The sequence below is a fragment of the Saccopteryx bilineata genome, chromosome 10 (assembly GCF_036850765.1).
Source record: "Saccopteryx bilineata isolate mSacBil1 chromosome 10, mSacBil1_pri_phased_curated, whole genome shotgun sequence".
Classification (NCBI taxonomy): domain Eukaryota; kingdom Metazoa; phylum Chordata; class Mammalia; order Chiroptera; family Emballonuridae; genus Saccopteryx; species Saccopteryx bilineata.
This window is the reverse complement of record NC_089499.1, coordinates 30,045,359-30,068,468: the sequence shown is the minus strand read 5'-3', so window position 1 is coordinate 30,068,468 and position 23,110 is coordinate 30,045,359. Positions and strand designations below refer to the sequence as shown.

The 23,110-nt window shown below is 36.9% G+C and overlaps 1 protein-coding gene across 1 annotated transcript in view; it reads left to right on the top strand.

Moving 5' to 3' along the window:
- Window positions 1-23,110, top strand: part of KCNH8 (potassium voltage-gated channel subfamily H member 8) — a 366,401-nt gene that overhangs the window by 267,176 nt on the left and 76,115 nt on the right. Inside the window, exon 8 of the mRNA XM_066244875.1 lies at window positions 13,444-13,641. Coding sequence (XP_066100972.1) covers window positions 13,444-13,641 — 198 coding nt within the window. The remainder of the gene's footprint in view (window positions 1-13,443; window positions 13,642-23,110) is intronic.

Below are 23,110 nucleotides of genomic sequence, written 5' to 3'. Positions count from 1 at the left end.
AAAGCGTCGATCTGGAAATGCTGAGGTCGCCAGTTTGAAACCCTGGGCTTGCCTGGTCAAGGCACATATGGGAGTTGATGCTTCCTGCTCTTCCCCCCCCCCTTCTCTCTCTATCTCTCTCCTCTCTCTCCTTCTCTCCCTCCTTTCTAAAATGAATAAATAAAATAATATTAAGAAAATGGAGATTACCAATCAATGTTGTTGAGTGTGGGTATTTCAAAAGACAATAGAATGAAATCTCAAGCTCTTCTTTGATATTTTGGTCAGGGTTAAAAACTCTTTGAGTGTACCAGTAACAACACCTCACGAATGCTTTGGGTCTTCATCGCCACACCACCACCACCACCACCCCCTGCCACACACACACACATAAACACATGCACACACTCAAACTTCTGACATGTGCCTTGATATCTCTCAATCAGTTCTGCAACTGAGCAGTCCACACTCAGCCCCTTGCTATGAAGACAGTAAAGACCAGAGAAGTCCTCACACTGTGCCCCATGCACAGCAATTAACACCTCTTATTGCTTGGCTTCCTCCAGCCAGCCACCTCTGTCTTATAACTCACAAACATCGCATTATTAAAGTAAGGCAGGGAAAAGGACCATGCTTTACTTTAATCGAGTCCAAAAGGATTAAGTAGTTCTTCAGAACTATGGAGGGCAAGGAAACAAATGCTAACTATAGTAGTCTCTATGCTTGAAATTTACTTTAGAAACTCTTACTCATCCTTGACGCAAAATCCACATTCCAAATAACATGTTATCCCATCCATGTCTACACTGTGGATTATGTTTGGATAATCCTTCTATTTTCTCTGATACAAGTTGTGCTTTGGGGACACATTCCTCCACTCTAAGCAAAAGTGGGCATTGGAAAAGCAAACCTTTTTCATAATGATTTCAATAAGCCCAATTAAAATGATAATTTTGTAATTTTTAATTATTTTTATTGATTTGAGATACAGAAGAAGGAAGGGAGAGAGAGAGAAAAAAAGAGAGAGAGCAGCATCAACTTGCCATTCCACTTAGTTGTTCCATTTAGTTGTGCACTATTGGTTGCTTCTCATAAGTGCCCTGACCAGGGATTGAACCTGCAACCTAGGCATGCCAAGGTGATGCTCTATTCACTGAGAAACCTGGCCAGGGCTAAAATGATCATTTTAAATGATCTCCTCTTTAGAAGCAGTGTAGTATAATATATAGAAAGATCATGAACGTTTCATTTATAGAGTTATAGATTTGCCTCTCAGTTCTAACAGTTTCTAAAAGAAGAAAGAAAATTACTCAACTTCTCTCTGACACCCCATCAGTTAAAACAAAATAAAAAATCTCAGAGTTATTGTGAGAGTTGGATGGAAATAATGATGTACAAAAGGTTAGCAAAATACTTGGTGTTTACTAAGTTTTGGCTGCTGTCACAAATGTTGGTACTCTACCCTGTCTCCTCAGTCTGTATGGTTCTCATCCTCAAGATCTGTGCCTAAGCCTGAGACATTGTCCCAAGCTGTGGAAAGCTCCTCTGCTAGCAGGAATGGCACTGGTGGCAAATGAATGCTTCCTAGGAGCTGATGTCCATCACTGATGACTAATAGTTGGTACATACATCCCTCTGCTCCAACAGGGATATGTGTTCTCTCCTGGTCCAACTGCTTATTCTGGTAACTTGACTAGGCATGCTTCATTGCCTCCCTCCCCTTCGCTGTGTTATTGCCCTATTGTCTCCTAAAGATATTTTACTGGAACCAACACTTAAGTAAATTATTTATACTTAAAGGCTTGTCTCAAAGTCTGCTCCTGGGGAACCTTAACTTAGACTGCTTCTTTCTCCACCAAGTATGAATACAATAATAATTAATGGCACCTGGCCTGACTGGTAGAGACTCATTGGGTAGTGCCTTGACCCAGGACATTGATGACCCAATTTCAAAACCCTGAGGTTGCCAGCTTGAGCGTGGGGTTGCTGGCTTGAGCCCAAAAGTCACTAGCTTGAAGTCCAAGGTTACCAGATTGAGCTCAAGATTGATGGCTTGAGCAAGGGGTGAGTGGCTTGGCCTGGGCCACTGGTCAAGGCACATATAAGAAGCAATCAATGAACAACTAAAGTGACAACCACTATGAGTTGATGTTTCTTACTCTCCTCTCTTACTCTCTTTCTTCCTCTCTCTCTCTCTCTTTCTCTCTCTCTCAAAATTAAATAATAATAATAATAAATAACACCCAGTTTATAAAGGCATTTAATTATACTGCAACACCAGTGATCTTGGGTCTATTAATCTAGCATATGAAGCACTGTGATAGAGTAGTCAAGAACTTGGGCTCTAATAGCACACAGATCTAAATTAAAATTGTGACATTGCTGTTTTGAATAAGTTATTTAATCTCTCTGAGCCTTAGATTTCTCATCTTTAAAACAAATAATGATTTCTAACTTGTTGTAATGATTAATGAAATAATGAATTAAAATATGAATGATAATTGTACCTATTCCATGGGGTCAGTGTACATACATGAGATGGAAAATGTGTCATCTTAGTAGAGTGCCTGGAACACAGGAAGAACTCAGTAAAATGTTAACTGTATGCCAACCTAATACAGTAAGAAGAAAACCCTAAAATGGGCTCCTTTCTTGTTTCTCGCTAAATCCTGTTACAACATGGTTCATTCATTCCAAATTAAGGAAAATAACATATTGGATTATAGATGTAATTATGCATGTGCTAATCCTTTTTTTCCTATTCATGCAAACACCATTTTTCACACACATATAAATCTGGTTTAAGAAGCTTATATTTTACTGGATGTTTTTTTTATTACTGAAGTATCTTATATGACCAAAGAGATTCACCATGGGTACTTCTTAACATGCTTCTATTTCTTTCATTAAACCTAAAATGTCTTTTAATTTACCAACTGCTAATATAAACTAAACTTTTCAGGGACATATCTGTTGTATAAAGCAGGTCACACTATAGAAACTGTGTACACACACACACATGCACAGTATTGCAGGAAACCTAACAAGTAAAATAAAAGACTCCCATTTAGAATTCAAAGTATATAATTAAGCAAAATACTGAGCCCAAGAGAAGTGTGCAATGGATTGAATTATCATGCTAAATTATAGGCTTTTCTGGGCATGATCATTAAGATCTTTGAAATTGATATTTATTTCACAAACCTACTCTATTTTCTCCATCTAATCTATTTTAGTAATGACAGGATTATTTTATACCTTTTGTTTCTTTCAGATGGCAATGTATTCAGTATATTTCGGTTCTACTTTATGTTGTGTGAGCTTTTTCCTTCAAAATATTCTTTAGAGGAAAAAAAAATTGAACAGAAGCAGACAGGCTGTGTTCCAGGACATCCCTTCATTTAGAGATAGATGCATTTCTCTGGCATAAAAAAAGACTGGCTTCCAAATTGGTTAAATTGCTTCTTTTGTACAGTACAGTGACATATCGTCTGTGACAGCGGAACACGTGTTCTCATCTCAGACAAGCTGTTCTGTGAAAAAGTTTTATTTAGCCCACAGCCAGTCGGTGGGTTTGTGGGTGTTACCTCCTTTCTATCTTATCAAGTTTTTTTACCTTCATTATTGCTTCTGCTCCATCAGTTACAACACAACTTTGTAGCAACCCATCTTAAAAAATAAGATGTTTCTGAAAATAGAATGGTTGGCTAGACAGAAAAGAGATATCAATGAAAGTATGTCTGCTGTTTGTGTTTTCTCCCGGAATCACGCCTGAGACAGTCTCACACATACATAAACGACCAGGGCTTGAATGAGAAAATTATCTGTCTGTCCTAATGTAAACTTTTATCTTATCTTACGTAAAAACGGATTCGCTTCAAAAACTTCTCCAATGTTTCTCTTTTCTTCCGATTGAGAAGCTTAACCAAATGTACTGGTTGGCTTTGTTTACTTTTATTTTTTAAATGAGAAAAGTTTGGGTTCCATAAGTAAGAATACTTTAATTCAATTCCAGATCAATGGATGCGTCCAGTTGTTACCTGATGGTCTAATTGCATTGCTGATTCGGCTAAGAGGATGCTGTGACTTTATCTGGGGTTTGTCCCCGTCCATGCATCAACTAAAAAATTAGGTCATGCAATATTTACTCTCTGGGCAAAATAACATTTTTTCGGCTGCTCAGACTTCCCACTAATTAGCATAAATGAGCAATATGGGACAAAGGGACAAGGCCCTCTAATCACTTCTTTGTCAAGCAGAAATGATATGACACCTTTTCAGAGCACAACTTAGAAGACACAGGAGAAATAGCCAATGCACAGCCATTCAGCATCTCATGATTGTCCACACCTGACCACGCTTAGGTCACATACATATAAGAGCACTGCTCTGCAGAAATCTCCACCCTCAGCATAACAACATACTCAGATGTCATCTCTGCTTCCTGATACTACCTGTGCTTTGACTCTCCTCCTGCAGTACATGTATATAAACACCAGGAATATTTTTAACATGAACAGTTGATTTGCTTTTGTGATAACTCTTTAACTAATTTTGGATAGTTATCCTTATTTCTAAATTTTTTTCCATAGAAGATTAAACTAAGTTACCAAATCATACTGTATCACCTCCTCCATTCCCTCAGTTAAAATTCTAGAGCTTCCTGCTCTGGGTTTGTGGACGAGACATTTACAAAAGGACTGCAGGAGGCTTTGAAATGTATATAATAGAATAATGCACATGATCCGCATGTAGCTTGTTCTAAGGAAAAAACTGTGTCTTCTCCAGATTCACAAATGGCTGTATAATGCCGGACATTTTAAAAACTACTGTCACTTGGACTTTCTCCTCTTTTCTATTAGTTAGAAATGCTAATTTGTATCAAATGCCACCCTTAGGTTCTACCAAGTACATTTAGTTACCACCTTCTTTTTCCTTTATAATTCACTGCTGGCCTCATATTTTCTCTTACCTTTCTGAATTCGATGCTTTCTCTATTTCAATTTAAGTAACAGAAGGAAGAGGGAGAAAAGAGATATTTTGCACTAAACCTCTGACAGTCACAGTGACATTTTCTTCATGTGGCTTCTCATTTAATCCCACTGCAACCCTACAGCTTAAATAGTAACTCTGTTTTTACAAATGAGAAGAGTGAGGCTAAAAGAAGTTAGTCATCTCTACATCTTATAAATGGAAGAGTCCAGATTTAAATCTGGGTTTGAACCTAGAGTTTATTCCTTCGCAAAACCTTTACAGACAGCGTATATAGTCATAGATTACTAGTGGTATCATCTTTTATATTGTGGAGCTTAACATTTTATCATTTTTCTCTATCATCCAAAAATATAGTCATTATACTTTGTGACTAAATCTAGCACAAATTTACAAATGCAGGTGCTGCTAAATTGCATCAGCGTTGCCTTATTATCTCATACTATCATATAAGATAAGAATAATTTATTCATTCATTCACTTTTTAAAATAAAATTTATTAAATTTTATTATCAGGTGCTTTGCTGAATTCTGGAGCAATGATTCAAAATTCTACCTTCCTGTTAGAGTCCACTTTGCTGAATTCTGGAGCAGTGATTCAAAATTCTATCTTCCTGTTAGAGTCTACTAGGAAACTTTTTCTCTTTTAAAATACCCATACTCTGGTGTGGCGTCGGAAATTCTGATTCAGTTCATGGAGGTGGCACCTGGGCAGTGTATTTTTTAGAAGCTTTCCTAGCTTCAGCCAACACTGAGAACCATTGTTCTAGAGCAGCATGGCTCCCTCAACCTCCAGCATCAGCATCATGTGGGAACCTATTATCAAGGCAAATTCTCAGCCCATCTCCCAGCCTCCCTATGTACCACACCAGAAACTCCAGGGATAGGACCTGGATAGCTAGCTCTGTTCAGAAGCCTCAATGTTTCTGAGAAATGCTTCTCTAGAGCCACAGGTTGAATTAGTCACAGTCCTTGCTACTAAGCATTTCTCCTAGGTCTCAAGGAATTCGCAATGTTTTAAACTTGCATTTTAATTACCTAGCACAGTTCCACCATCTATACCTTTAGTTGATAATGACAGCATTACTACTTAAAAAGTGTAATGACTTTTCGTCTCTTCTTTTTTTTTTTTTTTTTTATAATTTTATTTTTTTAATGGGGTGACATCAATAAATCAGGATACATATATTCAAAGATGACAAGTCCAGGTTATCTTGTCGTTCAATTATGTTGCATACCCACCACCCAAAGTCAGATTGTCCTCTGTCACCCTCTATCTTGTTTTCTTTGTGCCCCTCCCACCCCCTATCCCTCTCCCATTCCCCCCTCCCCCCCGTAACCACCACACTCTTATCAATGTCCCTTAGCTTCACTATTATGTCCCACCTACGTATGGAATAATACAGTTCCTGTTTTTTTCTGATTTACTTATTTCGCTTTGTATCATGTTATCAAGATCCCACCATTTTGCTGTAAATGTTCCGATGTCATCATTTCTTATGGCTGAGTAGTATTCCATAGTGTATATGTGCCACATCTTCTTTATCCAGTCATCTATTGATGGGCTTTTTGGTTGTTTCCATGTCCTGGCCACTGTGAACAATGCTGCAATAAACATGGGGCTGCATGTGTCTTTACGTATCAATGTTTCTGAGTTTTGGGGATATATACCCAGTAGAGGGATTGCTGGGTCATAAGGTAGTTCTATTTTCAGTTTTTTGAGGAACCACCATACTTTCTTCCATAATGGTTGTACTACTTTACATTCCCACCAACAGTGGATGAGGGTTCCTTTTTCTCCACAGCCTCTCCAACATTTGCTATTACCTGACTTGCTAATAACAGCTAATCGAACAGGTGTGAGGTGGTATCTCATTGCCGTTTTGATTTGCATTTCTCTAATAGCTAAAGAAGATGAGCATCTTTTCATATATCTGTTGGCCATTTGTATTTCTTCCTGGGAGAAGTGTCTATTCATATCCTCTTCCCATTTTTTTATTGGATTGTTTGTTTGTTTGTTGTTGAGTTTTATGAGTTCTTTGTATATTTTGGATATTAGGCCCTTATCTGAGCTGTTGTTTGAAAATATCATTTCCCATTTAGTTGGCTTTCTGTTTATTTTGTTATCAGTTTCCCTTGCTGAGCAAAAACTTCTTAGTCTGATGTAGTCCCATTCATTAATTTTTGCCTTCACTTCTCTTGCCATTGGAGTCAAATTCATAAAATGCTCTTTAAAACCCAGGTCCATGAGTTGAGTACTATGTCTTCTTCTATGTACTTAATTGTTTCAGGTCTTATGTTTAGATCTTTGATCCATTTTGAGTTAATTTTAGTACAGGGGGACAAACTGTAGTCCAGTTTCATTCTTTTGCATGTGGCTTTCCAGTTTTCCCAGCACCATTTATTGAAGAGGCTTTCTTTTCTCCATTGTGTGTTGTTGGCCCCTTTATCAAAAATTATTTGACTATATATATGTGGTTTTATTTCTGGACTTTCTATTCTGTTCCATTGGTCTGAGTGTCTATTTTTCTGCCAATACCATGCTGTTTTGATTGTCGTGGCCCTATAATAGAGTTTGAAGTCAGGTATTGTTATGCCCCCAGCTTCATTCTTTTTCTTTAGGATTGCTTTGGCTATTCGGGGTTTTTTATAGTTCCATATAAATCTGATGATTTTTTGCTCTATTTCTTTAAAAAATGTCATTGGAATTTTGATGGGAATTGCATTAAATTTGTATATTGCTTTGGGTAATATAGCCATCTTGATTATATTTATTCTTCCTAGCCAAGAACAAGGTATATTCTTCCATCTCATTATATCTTTTTCGATTTCCCTTAACAATGGTTTATAGTTTTCATTATATAAGTCCTTTACATTCTTTGTTATGTTTATTCCTAAGTATTTTATTTTTTTTGTTGCAATCGTGAAGGGGATTATTCTTTTGAGTTCCTTCTCAGTTGTTTCATTGTTGGCATATAGAAAGGCTATTGACTTCTGTATGTTAATTTTGTATCCTGCGACCTTACTGTATTGGCTTATTGTTTCTAGTAGTCTTTTTGTGGATTCTTTGGGGTTTTCGATGTATAGGATCATATCATCTGCAAAAAGTGATACCTTTACTTCTTCTTTTCCGATATGGATGCCTTTTATTTCTTTGTCTTGTCTGATTGCTCTGGCTAGAACCTCTAGTACCACATTAAATAAGAGTGGAGAGAGTGGACAACCCTGTCTTGTTCCTGATTTAAGGGGGAAAGCCTTCAGTTTAGTGCCATTTAATATGATGTTAGCTGATGGTTTATCATATATGGCCTTTATCATGTTGAGATATTTTCCTTCTATACCCATTTTGTTGAGAGTCTTAAACATAAAATTGTGTTGTATTTTATCGAAAGCCTTTTCTGCGTCTATTGATAAGATCATGTGGTTTTTGTTCTTTGTTTTGTTGATATGGTGTATTACATTAACCGTTTTACGTATGTTGAACCATCCTTGAGATTCTGGGATGAATCCCACTTGATCATGATGTATTATTTTTTTAATATGTTGTTGTATTCGATTTGCTAGTATTTTGTTTAGTATTTTAGCATCTGTATTCATTAGAGATATTGGTCTGTAGTTTTCTTTTTTTTGTGCCATCCTTGCCTGGTTTTGGGATGAGGGTTATGTTGGCCTCATAAAATGTGTTTGGAAGTATTGCTTCTTCTTCAATTTTTTGGAAGACTTTGAGTAGAATAGGAACCAAGTCTTCTTTGAATGTTTGATAAAATTCGCTGGTATAGCCGTCAGGGCCTGGACTTTTATTTTTGGGGAGGTTTTTAATGGTTTTTTCTATTTCTTCTCTACTGATAGGTCTGTTTAGGCTTTCTGCTTCTTCTTGACTCAGTCTAGGAAGGTTGTATTTTTCTAGGAATTTATCCATTTCTTCTAGGTTGTTGAATTTAGTGGCATAAAGTTTTTCATAGTATTCTACAATAATTCTTTGTATATCTACGGTGTCTGTGGTGATTTCTCCTCTTTCATTTTGGATTTTGTTTATATGAGTTCTTTCTCTTTTTTCCTTGGTAAGTCTTGCCAAGGGTTTGTCAATTTTGTTGATCTTTTCAAAGAACCAGCTCCTTGTTCTATTAATTTTTTCTATAGTTTTTCTGTTCTCTAATTCATTTATTTCTGCTCTGATTTTTATTATCTCCTTTCTTCGGCTGGTTTTGGGTTGTCTTTGTTCTTCTTTTTCTAGTTCCTTAAGGTGTGAAGTTAAGTGGTTCACTTGGGCTCTCTCTTGTTTGTTCATATATGCCTGAAGCGATATGAACTTCCCTCTTATCACTGCTTTTGCTGCATCCCATAGATTCTGATATGTCGTATTGTCATTTTCATTAGTCTGTATATATCTTTTGATCTCTGCACTTATTTCTTCTTTGACCCATTCATTTTTTAAAAGTATGTTGTTTAGTTTCCACATTTTTGTGGGATTTTTTTCCTCTTTTTTGCAGTTGAATTCTAGTTTCAAGGCTTTATGATCAGAAAATATGCTTGGTACAACTTCAATTTTTCTGAATTTGCTGATATTGTTTTTGTGGCCCAACATATGGTCAATTCTTGAGAATGATCCATGTACACTGGAGAAAAATGTATACTCAGTCACTTTGGGATGAAATGTCCTGTAGATGTCTATCATATCCAGGTGCTCTAGTGTTTTGTTTAAGGCCACTATGTCTTTGTTGATTCTCTGTTTGGATGACCGATCTAGAGCCGTCAGCGGTGTATTGAGGTCTCCAAGTATGATTGTATTTTTGTCAGTTTTTGTTTTAAGATCAATAAGTAGCTGTCTTATATATTTTGGTGCTCCTTGGTTTGGTGCATATATATTAAGAATTGTTATGTCTTCTTGATTCAGTGTCCCCTTAGCCATTATGAAATGGCCATTTTTGTCTCTAAGTACTTTTCCTGTCTTGTAGTCAGCATTATCCGATATGAGTATTGCTACACCTGCTTTTTTTTGGATGTTATTTGCTTGGAGTATTGTTTTCCAGCCTTTCACTTTGAATTTGTTTTTATCCTTGTTACTTAGATGAGTTTCCTGTAGGCAGCATACAGTTGGATTTTCTTTTTTAATCCATTCTGCTACTCTGTGCCTTTTTATTGGTGAGTTTAATCCATTTACATTTAGTGTAATTATTGATACTTGTGAGTTCCCTATTGCCATTTTATATCTTGCTTTCTGTTAGTTTTGTGTCTTGTTTGATCCTTCTCTTTCATTTTTCTGTCTTTTGTTTTTATTTGGTTGTATTCCATACATCTTTCCTCTGTTGCTGTCTTTTTTATCTCATGTGCTTCTGTGGTGGTTTTTTCAATGGTGGTTACCTTTGAGTAATGAAAAGGGTCCCTACCCTGTTCATTGTAGCGAACTATTTTGTGAGTACTTTTGCACTCCATCGTCCTTTGCTACTGTTAATCTCCGTCTTCTCCCCCTCTTTCTTTTTGTTGTTGTCACAGTTTAAATTTGGTTTTATTGTGTTCTTCTTGGAGCTTTTACTTGTGGCTCTGTTTTTTTTTGTTCTTTGTATCTGATTGGAGAACCCCCTTTAGTAATTCCTGGAGTGGGGGTTTTCTGATGATAAATTCCCTCATCTTTTCTGTATCTGTGAATGTTTTTATTTCTCCTTCGTATTTGAAGGATAGCTTTGATGGGTATAGTATTCGTGGCTGAAAGTTCCTCTCTTTCAGGACTTTAAATATTGGGGTCCACTCTCTTCTAGCTTGTAGAGTTTCTGCTGAGAAATCTGATGATAATCTAATGGGCCTTCCTTTATATGTTGTATTCTTCTTTTCCCTGGCTGCCTTGAGAATTTTTTCTTTGCTGTTGGTTTGTGTCAATTTCATTATGATATGCCTTGGAGTAGGTTTGTTGGGGTTAAGAAAACTTGGAGTTCTGTTTGCTTCTTGAACTTGAGGCTTTAGTTCTTTCCACAGGCTTGGGAAGTTCTCATCAATTATTTGTTTAAGTATGTTCTCCATTCCATTTTCTCTCTCTTCTCCCTCTGATATACCTATTATTCTTATGTTATTCTTTTTGATGGAGTCAGATAATTCTTGTAGGGCTATCTCATTTTTTTTAATTTTTGAGTCTCTTTCTTCTTCTCTCTGTTGTGCCTCAAGTTGCTTGTCTTCTATTTCACTAATCCTCTCTTCTATCTGACCTGTTCTATTAGCTAAGCTTGTTACTTCGTTTTTCAGCTCGTGAATTGAGTTTTTCATCTCTGTTTGATTTGTTTTTATAGTTTCAATTTCCTTGGACATATATTCTTTGTGTTCATGGAGTTGTTTTCTGAGCTCCCTATATTGCCTTTCTGTGTTTTCTTGTATATCTCGGAGGATTTTTAGGATTTCTATCTTGAATTCTCTGTCACTTAGCTCCAAGGTTTCCAATATATTAAATTTTTTCTCCATAGATTTTTCCTCATCTAGCTGTGTTACCTCTCTTTCTTTTGTATCCATGATATTCGATTTTCTCTTCCTTAATGGCATCTGAGGGTGGTTTTGTTGATAGTATTAATGAGATTTAATAAAGAATAAAAAGTTAAAAAAAATAAAAAAATAACAAATCGAAAAGAGTTGTTTTTTTTAAAAAAAATTAATAATGAAATAAAGAAAAATAAAATAAAATAAAAATTTTTTAAAAAAGGAAATTATTCCCCCCCTCTTTTTTTCCTCTCCTCTCCTCTCCCCTCTTTCTTGAGAAAATCTTGTGGTGAATTCGTCTCTTCTTGGGCAGCAACTGAGTAAAGTGTTTAGAAGAAAGTAGCAGTCAACATTTCTTTTTTTATTTATTTATTCATTTTAGAGAGGAGAGGGAGAGACAGAGACACAGAGAGAGAGAGAGAGAGGAGAGACAGAGAGAGAGAAGGGGGGAGGAGCTGGAAGCATCAACTTCCATATGTGCCTTGACCAGGCAAGCCCAGGGTTTCAAACTGGCGACCTCAGCATTTCCAGGTCGACGCTTTATCCACTGCGCCACCACAGGTCAGGCCAGTCAGCGTTTCTTAATAAAAGTCTTACGAGCCCTGTAGGTTGAACTGAATTGTTAGTATTCTGTAACACACATATGTACAGAAACAGGAAGAGTGAGAATACTTTAAAATATAAAATCTTAAAAGGCAGATATTTCTAATAAGGATTTTAAAGTGGTCTTGTGTTGGGTTTCCATTTTAGTATTATTAACATTACACTTACTATTTCTCATCTTTAGTAATATAGCTTTTTTTTTACAGATTATGACAGTATAATTGGCATGTAATAAACTGCACATATTTAAGTCACTCAATCTGACAAGTTTTGACACATATATACACCAGTATATATAATCCAATCCAAAGCAGTATAATCCAATACTATTATAAGTACCTCTTATTTGTGCAATTTTCCCAAAATAGTAGAATGAGATTTCAGAAAAAGCTTCCTTAGGAAGGTAACATGAGCTAAGACTTGTAAGACAACTAGATATCAGCCCTAGTGAATAGAATGGGGAAAGATTGTACAGGATAGAAATAAAGCCCAACTCACCTATCTGAGGTCTAGATGCTTGTGGTTGTTGCTATGTATCATCTGTAGAGTTTTATATATGTATTTCACCCTTTTGTTTCTTGAAATTCCAGTTAAGAAATGAGCTTTAGCCTTAGCGGGTGGTAGCATAGTGGATAGAGCGTCAGACTGGGACATGGAGGACCCAGGTTCAAAACCCCAAAATCGCTGGCTTGAGCATGGGCTCATTCAACTTGAGTGCGGGCTTACCAGCTTGAGCATGGGGTCACTGGCTTGAGCATGGGATCATAGACATGACCCTATGGTCACTGGCTTAAGCCCAAAGGTCACTGGCTTGAAATCCAAGGTCACTGGCTTAAAGCCCAAGATCGCTGGCTTGAGCCCAAGGTCACTGGCTTGAGCAAGGAAGGGGTCAATCACTCTTTTGTAGCCCCCCAGTCAAGGAACATATGAGAAAGCAATTTATGAATAACTAAGGTGACGCAATGAAGAATTGATGTTTCTTATCTCTCTCCCTTCCTGTCTGTCTGTCCCTATCTATCTCTCTCTTTGACTCTCTCTCTGTCTCTGTTAAAAAAAATGAGCTTACCTATAATAAAATATACAACACAGTTACTGAGAGCAGCGATGCTATTTTCAATCTATACGGGTCGTCTCTTGCATTAGAATCACCTGTCTAGCTTTGACCACCTACCCTCTCTTGAATGCATATTTCTTTACTATGTGTATTATATATAACAGTTGCATAGCTGTGGTGTTTTTTGCTGTTGTAGCAATGAAATCTAATTCCTTCCCTTTAACTTCCTCTTAACTTTCTTCTTTCTCCTAAGCAAACCCATACATCCCCCTAAATGCTCATTATCATTAGCATCACATGATAATACTAGGACCTTACCTTCTGGGTTTAAATTCTCATCCTTTTTTCTATTGCAGGTTGGCTCCATGAATTGGGGAAGAGACTGGAGTCTCCGTACTATGGCAACAATACCTTGGGAGGCCCGTCCATCCGAAGTGCCTATATTGCTGCCCTATACTTCACCCTGAGCAGCCTCACCAGCGTTGGGTTTGGGAACGTCTCTGCTAACACCGACGCAGAAAAGATCTTTTCCATCTGCACCATGCTGATTGGCGGTAAGGGAAATTCTCCTTCTATACCACAAGAAGAAGGAACAACTGTCTGCCAAAAAGTGGCTCTGTACTAAGACAAAATAGATACATACATGGCTTTATACTGAGAAAGTCCAAAAGCACTATTTAAGATATCAATGACAAACACTGTCATATACATATATATAGATGAACAAGGAAAGTCTGTGAGGCCAAAGGGTCCCACTTTCTGGACAGGTGAAGAAGAAACCATTTACCTGACTGCTAATTTCAAAGGGGCAGGCACTTTGTTTTTCCTCCACGCTATTTACCCCTAGTATTTGCGAATGACGTGAGTCTAAATCAAAGATATATGTTTGAAATTCTATTTTATAGTCTCAAGTAGGTTCATCTTACCAACTTTTACTAATACTAATATAGTAAGTTAAGGATAATTGACAGATCACTTAGTTAAAAATAAAAACAACAATGAAAACACCAATACAATAATAAGCATCTATTAATTGCTTTTATGCTCCATTCTCTGTGCAGAATGTTTCAATAACAGTACTCTAATTCTTCAGCCAAACCTAAGGTTCAGCACTATCATTGTCCCATTGATCACAAGTTATTGCACTATTGCCTCTGAACTCCAGATGTACCCCCTGTACCCTGCTTTGTATGCTGGGGTTTGGACTCTGCAAACCTCACTCTTGTTTGCCAGCTGATTTCAGCTTCTTCTGCCAATAGGGGGCGCCAGAGGGAGAACTGAAAAGCAGCAGAAAGGATGAAAGGACTTCCTGATTCTGATGTATATGATGTTATGTTCAGTTAGTGACAGGCCACCTCAAGCAGCACCAAATGGTTCCAGCCTTTAGCCCTTTTAGATACCCCCAGTGTCATTGGGCCTTCTCAGAGACCCCTACATCTGTTGGGAGTATCCCCACATCCAACGTTAAAGCCTTGGCTCCCTGTGGCTCCTCATAACTCTTTGCTGGCTTCTGTGTTCTGATAAGCCTTCTTCTTCCCTTTGTTTACCCAGCTCCAAGGGCAGAAGCCCCTTCCTGCAATTATTACAGCCATGTTTCCCCTCTACTCTCTTTTTATTCACCCGGTTTTGCAAGACCAGGGAAACAAACTCTCTGTAGTAAATTCCCTCTGTTAAAATGTTTAGTGTCATTCTTTTTTCTGAACTCCCAACTGAGACAAGATTGATTCTCTTTTTATCTACGTTTTCTAGATGCCCGCCCTAAAGCTTGGAGAAGTAAAGTAACTTTGCCAATGCTTTACAACTAGTAAAGTAACAGAGGCAAGCTGTGAACCAGATGAATACTTACCTCTGTCTTTAAGTATATACATGAATGGAAAATTAATGCATTATAGGACCACTGTCATGGAGTAGCAGGAGAGGTGAATGTTTTCCTAGGTCAAGTAAGCATTCTTTCTCAGTCCAGTGTTCAATTAGTATTTGCTGCCCCAGAGTATTCTTCCAAAGCCTGTTAATTTATGTTCCCTTAATTCCAAGTATCACTTCTAATTTTGAACCTTATAATAGCAGATGGCTCCTAACCAGCTTCCCTGCATGGGACATGTGAAATGAGAATGTGGGGCTTTAAGCTGTGAGTGGTCCAGCCTATGTTGAAATCAAAAGAGCATAAAGCTGAACCTTCCCTCAAGGACCTTAGGATCCAGTTTGGCACAGAGAGGCTGAAATATGTGGAAAGAGTCCAGGCAGTAAATGCTAAGAGCCAGATCCGTTAGGAAGTTCAGAAGCAGTGAGAGATGAGGGCCAGGGATCGGAAGAGTTTCTTGGAAAGGCAACACTTGTGGCCAAGTTGCTGAAGTAACCTGTTGGTACTGCAGCAATTGTAGCAGGCTCTCAGCTGCTGGAGAGCAATAACAGCCCAGGGTGCAGAGAAAAGGGATTCTCATTTTCTGGAGAGCTACCATGTACCAGACCCTGTGGTGGCTGTTTTATACCCAGTACTATGTCGTATAATTGCTGTTCTTCATGGCCCATCATTCAGCCTAGCAAGATGACAAACATTTTTCAAATAAACACAGTTTATACTTATTTAATATTTGCCCATGTTCTTTCTAATCCTGATGGAAATTTTGGGAAATGCTCTAATATTTAAGGCTTAACCTACTAATTTGACATTAGAAGAGTCTGTTAGATCATTACACTTATTCTCTTACACTTATTCTCTTGATCAACCTACTATATTGTGAGTGGCTCTGAATCATAAACTGTTCAGGGATAAAGTATTCCCTGCTGTTCACTGAAAATAAAAGCTAAACTGGTCACAAGGCCTAAAGATGTGGGAAATAATTAGATAACATCACTTTGTCAATTGTTAAATGTTTATTGAGCAAATTATCCTGGTGCAGAGCTAATGCTCACTTGGGAATGGCATAATTAGTGATCATAAAATAAAATATGAAAAATATTATAAAAACATCAAAGTAGAAATCAATTTTTAAAATGTGCAATTCTACATTGAAAGCTAAAAATATATGAGTGAAAAATTTATAAATGGTTTAACATAATGAAAGCATATGCAACGGTGATGGTTTTAAGATTCAATAAGATACCAGTTGTACCCAAATTAATCTAAAGATTCAATGTAATCTCAATAAAGACCCCAGAAAATACATATTTGCATATGTGTGTGTGTGTGTGTTTGAACAATGACAGGCTGTTTCTAAAAATTAGTACAAATGCAGATCTAAAAGTAGTCAAATAAGAACAAACTTGGAGGATTTGTATTACAGATATCAAGATGTATTACAAAGTTACAGTAATTGACAAAGTATGTTCTTGGCTCAGGAGTGAATAAGTAGGCCAATGAACTACAAGATAGTGCAGAAACAGGCCCACTCACATATTATGATCACATGATTTCTAACACAGATAACACTGTAATGCAAAAGGGAAATGATGATAATCTCAATAAATGTTACTGGGTCAAATTTATGTTAAACTCTATAAACTGCACATTCAAATTCATTCTAGATCATTTTGATCTAAGTGTAAAAGAGAAAATAATAAAGCTTCTGAAAGAAAATATATAAGAATATTTTTATGACTGTATTTGACAAAGGTTGCTGAAACATGACACTAAAAGCCCTAATAGTAAAAGAAAGATTGATAAATTGAACTTGTATTTATCAAAAGACATTATTAAGAGTGTGAAGAGGCAAGCCTCTGGATAGGAAAAGATATTTGCAAACATCTGACAAAGGACTTTACCTATCATATATAAAGAAATTTAATAAATCAATAAGAAAAAAGCAAACCCCAAAATGCATAAAAATATTTTTAAGCACTTTAAAAATAGAATTTCACTTTTGTAGCTATCTAGAAAAGGCTTTGCAAAATTTATTAATTGAAATTACATAAATAACTAAAGAAAAGCTGGGATTTAAAAAAACATTTGAAAGCCTTTGTTGGCAGCAAAATATTAACCTGTGAAGATTTGTGTTTTTGTTCTATGAAATGATATCTAGGATTTTGTTTGTTCTACTCTGAAACTTTACCAGATCAATCTGAATCAAACTGAAGTGAATTATACTAATTTACAAAAATTCAAGAGAAGCTCATATACTTTAGATTTTAAAGACAGAGTAATTTGAAGGGGGGGGAGCCCTAATTAGTATTTTTAATATATCCACACTGGGAAAGAATCAAGTGTTCGCTAAAACAAGTGAAATGGAATTACAAAATAAATGTGAACTCAATCATTATTTCCTATTCTTAAATTGAAGCAGTTGATGAACTTCCCAGACAGAAGAGAAAACACACTATTTAAAAATTAATAAGGGGCCCTGGCCGGTTGGCTCAGCAGTAGACCGTCTGCCTGGCGTGCGGGGGACCCGGGTTCGATTCCCAGCCAGGGCACATAGGAGAAGCGCCCATTTGCTTCTCCACCCCCCCCCCTTCCTCTCTGTCTCTCTTCCCCTCCCACAGCCAAGGCTCCATTGGAGCAAAGATGGCCCGGGCGCTGGGGATGGCTCCTTGGCCTCTGCCCCAGGCGCTAGAGTGGCTCTGGTCGCGGCAGAGCGACGCCCCGGAGGGGCAGAGCATCGCCCCCTGGTGGGCAGAGCGTTGCCCCTGGTGGGCGTGCCGGGTGGATCCCGGTGGGGCGCATGCGGGAGTCTGTCTGACTGTCTCTCCCCGTTTCCAGCTTCAGAAAAATACAAAAAAAAAATTTGATAAGGAATGCCTGACCTGGTGGTGGCGCAGTGGGTAGAACGTCGTACTGGGATGCGGATGCCCCAGGTTCAAGACCCCAAGGTCGCTAGCTTGAGCGTGGGCTCATCTGGTTTGAGCAAAGCTCACCAGCTTGGACCCAAGGTCACTGGCTCAAGCAAGGGGTTACTCAGTCTGCTGTAGTGAAGCTCCACGGTCAAGGCACATATGAGAAAGCAATCAATGAAAACTAAGGTGTTGCAACGAAAAACTAAGGATTGATGCTTCTCACCTCTCTCTGTTCCTGTCTGTCCCTATCTATCCCTCTCTCTGACTCTCTCTCTGTCTCTTAAAAAAAATGGATAAAAAATTTTAAATTAGAAAAATTTGTACATGTTTATGATAGAAAAAAAATTTTAATTGAGCAAGAAGGAAAAATTTCTCATAACCTGCATTCACTGTGATCAAAACATTGGTAAGATTCTGGTATGCACTTTCCTAGCTTAAAATAATGCACGCACAAATGAGCATAATTATGTCCACACACATTTATATATTCAAAAAATAACTTGCAGTAAAACTTTCTTGGGGTAAAAAACAAAAATAGAATTCCATACCCAAATAGACAGTAATCATATAAAAGGGGCTCTACACATTCATGAGGGACATGCAAATTAAGATCAAAATTAGATAACATTTACATTCACCAGAATGGTAACTTAAAAACACTGACAACCCTAAATGTTTGAGAGGATATGGAACATCTTGACTCCTCCTATACTGTTGATGGGTACAAAAGTTTTGTCGATATCTAAAGTCAAATATACCTGTTTTCTGCAACACAATCATTTCACTTCTGAGTATATATCCAACAGAAAGAGATATACATAGATACCCTCAGATGCATTATTATAAGACTCTAGACTGGAAGTGTCCATTATTAGGGAAGTATATAAGTAAATTATGAAATAATGTTCAAAGTATAACTTTCAATAAAAGATTTTGTGATAAAAAAATAAAAAAAAAAACAGAAATTCATACCCAAATAGACAATAACCATATAAAAAAAGTGTTCTACATAATCATGAGTATTTTATAGGGTGGGACAAAAATAGGATTGCAGTTGTTCATTTAGAAAATAATATGATAATTAATAAATAATACAATAGTAAACTGTTTTGCATACTCACAACTGTCAACCTACTTTTGCCCCACCTGTACAGTAATGAGAATAAACTATTATATCTGCAACCACAAGGATGAATCTTACAAACTCAATGCTGAGCAGGGAAGCCAGACAAACACACACACACAAACATATTGTATTTTTATTTAGAGAAAGTTCAAAAGTAGGCAAAGCTTCCTGATTGCAATATAATCCTTAACTGTGGTTATCTTTCGTGAGGAGATTGGTTAGTGGTTGTGAAGGGGACACAGAGGAAGCCCCATAATGTTCATAGTGTCCTGTTTATTTATCTGGGGTGGAGGGTTATTCCATAGGTCTGTTCACTTTGAGAAATCTCACTGAGCTAAACAATTGGTATTTGTCAAATTTGCTCAATGTATTTCTTTGATATTAATTTTACCTTGTAAAATTATAATAGGTGAGCTAAATAATATAACTATCAAATGTGAGATAAGAAGGTGGGTAGCAGTGAGTTCTCACCTTTCATGTCAGATTGTTTTTAGGTGTTGTCTAAAAATAAGTCAAACAGTAGAGGTAAAATCATACTGTCTAAAATATTCGTAATTATCATAATACAATTAAAATAAATAATTTTTTAAAAATTGTTTTTGGAAGGGTCAGATGACAGTAAAGGGATGGGTTTGGGGCTGCACTCTTCACGACAAATTTTCTAAGCTATAATTTATGGTTATAAAACTTCTTAAGGAAATTATCAAACCACCAGAAGTTTATTTTAGTTTCATAAATATATACGGCACACTTACCTTATACCAGGGATTCTGTTGGATGTTGGGGCAAGAAAGACAACTGAGACATGATACTTTCCTTCTAGAAGTTCACAGTTTAGCACTGGAAATAGATACTTAGGGAGACAAGGTTCTTTCTTTTTCCATTTAAATTTTTCCTTTTTATAATGTACATTTTTTAAAAGACTTGTTAGTAACACAAAATATAAAATAGAGGCCCTGGCCATTGACTCCTGGATAGAGCATCAGCCCAGCATATGGATGTCCCAGTTCAATTCCATTCAGGGCACACAGAAGTGACCATCTGCTTCTCCCCCACTCCCTCTTCCCCTTCTGCAGCCAGTGACTCAATTGGTTTGACTGTTGCCCCAGGCACTGAGGATAGTTCTGTTGAAGCACATCTGTCTCAGGCACAAAAAAATAGCTTGGTACTCAAGCATCAGTGATAGGGTGCTGGGTAGATCCTAGTCAAGGTGCGTGCAGAAATCTGCCTCACTATCTCCCCTCCTCTCACCTAAAAAAAAAATAAACAAATAAAATAAAATGACATAATTCATCACCCAAAGATAGTCTTTTTATACATATATGCCTCTATTTAGTAAAATATTACATCAAACAAACCTATCATTTTTACCACCAAACAAAATATATTAAAAACATTTTTCCATGTCTTTAAAAGTTCTTTTATTATACTTAGTAATGTTTGCCTAATAGTCACCTAAAGAGTTAATCCCAATGGATAGGACCATCAATTCAACCTCCAAGGTTAGATAAAGCTCCTTAGTGAAGAGCACTCACCATTAAGGACATGACTTGTTTATATGAAGCATTGTTCCCATGAAAATGGCAGAGTGAAACTCTTAACAGTCAAGGTTTTCCTTAGGTCCGCTCATCCTGTATATGCTATTCTGACATAAGTTTATTGGGCCCATATGGGTTATGGTGTTCACAAATTTAGGCTGTTTTTAAGATCTCTTTACACTGCCATTTAAATTCATCGTTTAGAAAATTGTTATCGCTCTGTTTTCTCTACCATCTGCCACCCATCACCCAGTATACGTAGCAAGGAGTGGAAAATTCCAGGGAAATGAGTAGGTGGGAGAGAAAAAGAGGGCAGCTAAGATTACTCAAAGCCTAAACTCTGGTCTCCTTTTATACCAGCAGAAAGTAAGTACCTACGTAGACTCCAGAGGCACTGCAAAGTATTTGACTAAAAAAAATCAGCAACAAGAGTGATGCATAGTTTGCCAATTCCTCATCTAATCTATCAGATTTCACCAGTTATTTTAAATTTCACCTTTATAGCTAGTCTCTCACTTCCAGTTCAATCCAGTTCCCTGAACTGCATTGAATTACCATGTCTCTTTAATCTAGAAAATCAATTTGTTTTTCTGACTATGTTTTCCCTACATCTAGCAGGTGTGTCATCAAGTTTAGGGGCCACTAATTTATCAGTCTCCTAAGTCTTCCCTTGACTTCCATGACCTGGACACTGTTGAAGATTACAAGCTAGTTATTTTGCAGAAGGTCCTTCAGTTTGAGTTCGTCTTATGTTTTCTCATAAATGAATCCAGGTTATGCATTTCTGTCAGGATACCACAGGATTGATGTTGTGTCCTTTTCAATGAGTAATATCAAGCTAGTATCTGTTTGTTTCATTATTGGAGCTGTTGACTTGGACCTCTTGTCTGCCAGGCTTTTCTCGCTATTATCTTTCTCAGCTTCAAAAAATAATTTGTGAAGAGGGGAAAATATAAGAAGAAATCAGCAATGATTTATACAGCAGGAGAGCAATATTGCCCCACATACTGACATGTGGGGAGAGAAGGGGGAGGGAGAAGAAGGGAAGAAAAGGGGGAAGGGGAAGCAGAAGGGGGACAGGGAAGAAGAGAGAGTCAGGCATTCCTATAGCAGTGTACATCTGTTGACTTTCTTCTTCCCAATTATTGAGGTTCCTTCAAAGACCTGATATTAAGATGAGATTTTACAAAAACACATTTTATATAAAACTCCTACACAAAGAAAAAAGATCCTCCCACAGACTCAGCTGCATGCCTACCATGCTACTTTAAGAATTATATGCATCAAATATACCAGGAGTCAAAGGAAAATAACTTCTAAACTGACCTGGATACAGAAGTTCCTGAGTCAAACTTTCACAGCAGATGGAATGATGTGGCCTGACACTTACGCATTCTCTTTGTGGATGTGAAAATGATAACCAGTGACAGAGAGGCAATAATAACTTTGGAAACTGAAAAACGTATGAGAGCTAGCGTTTTATTTTTTAACTACTTAAATTAGAAGTATATTTCTCTGTTGAAAGGAAACTGAAATTATGGTGACTCAGATGTAGACTATACTTACCAACAACACTTACAAATGCTACAATTAATCGAGTAATTCATTTTATTGATAGTGTACAATTAAGATGCTAAATGATCTGAACATATTACTTCTCTTACTTTAAGTGCTTTACACACATTATAATTAAGCGAAGCAAAGTTAAAATCATACACATAATTAAGGAAAGCAGTGTTAAAATAAATGAAATAAAATTATTCTCGGTATTCAGTTTAATCTCCATAAAAGACAATTACATATTTTTACAGATGGCAGGCCTCCCAAATACTGAGCCCATAAGTATATTAATGGAGCCTGAAATTGGCGCTTGATTTCTTTGACTTAGAACAGATCAGTTCTTCTCCTTACTGTTTATCATAAATAGAAGTCTCTTTTTCCAAATAAAATATTTAAGCATCAAAACCCTTGAGCTTCTAAAACCATACAGAAGAATAAAACTCTATTTGTAATTTACCAAAAACAATTCAACAGTATTTTGTTAAACAATATACATTCTTGGGGCATTTTTGGTCTGTTTGAAGATATTTCATCTTTGAAATTTTAGGAAGAATATATACTTACATATACTTGCAAAAAGCAGTCACTTATTAATATTTCTTGAATTTCTTTCATTAAGAAGTTATTTCCACCAAAAACCATTCATAGTTCTTTAAGAGATTGCTGGAAAACCTTAAATCTGAATTTTTTTCCCTAAATTTTACTTCATTGAGCATGTTAAAAATTCATTGTAACCCTTTTCACTCTCATGGGAAAAAATTAACATAAATTAATTGCCCACTGTTTTTCACAAAAATATCAGGCACGTTACATGAATATTAACTTTTTTAGCTGTGATGGCATAGTAAATAAAGCATCGGCCTGAAATGCTGAAGTCGCCAGTTCAAAACCCCAGGCTTGCCAGGTCAAGGCACATAGGGGAAGCAACTGCCTCTCGCTGCTGCTCCTCCTCCTCTCTCTCTCTCTCTCTGTCTGTCTGTCTCTCTCCTCTCTCTAGAGTTAATCAATAAATAATCTTTTTTAAAAACT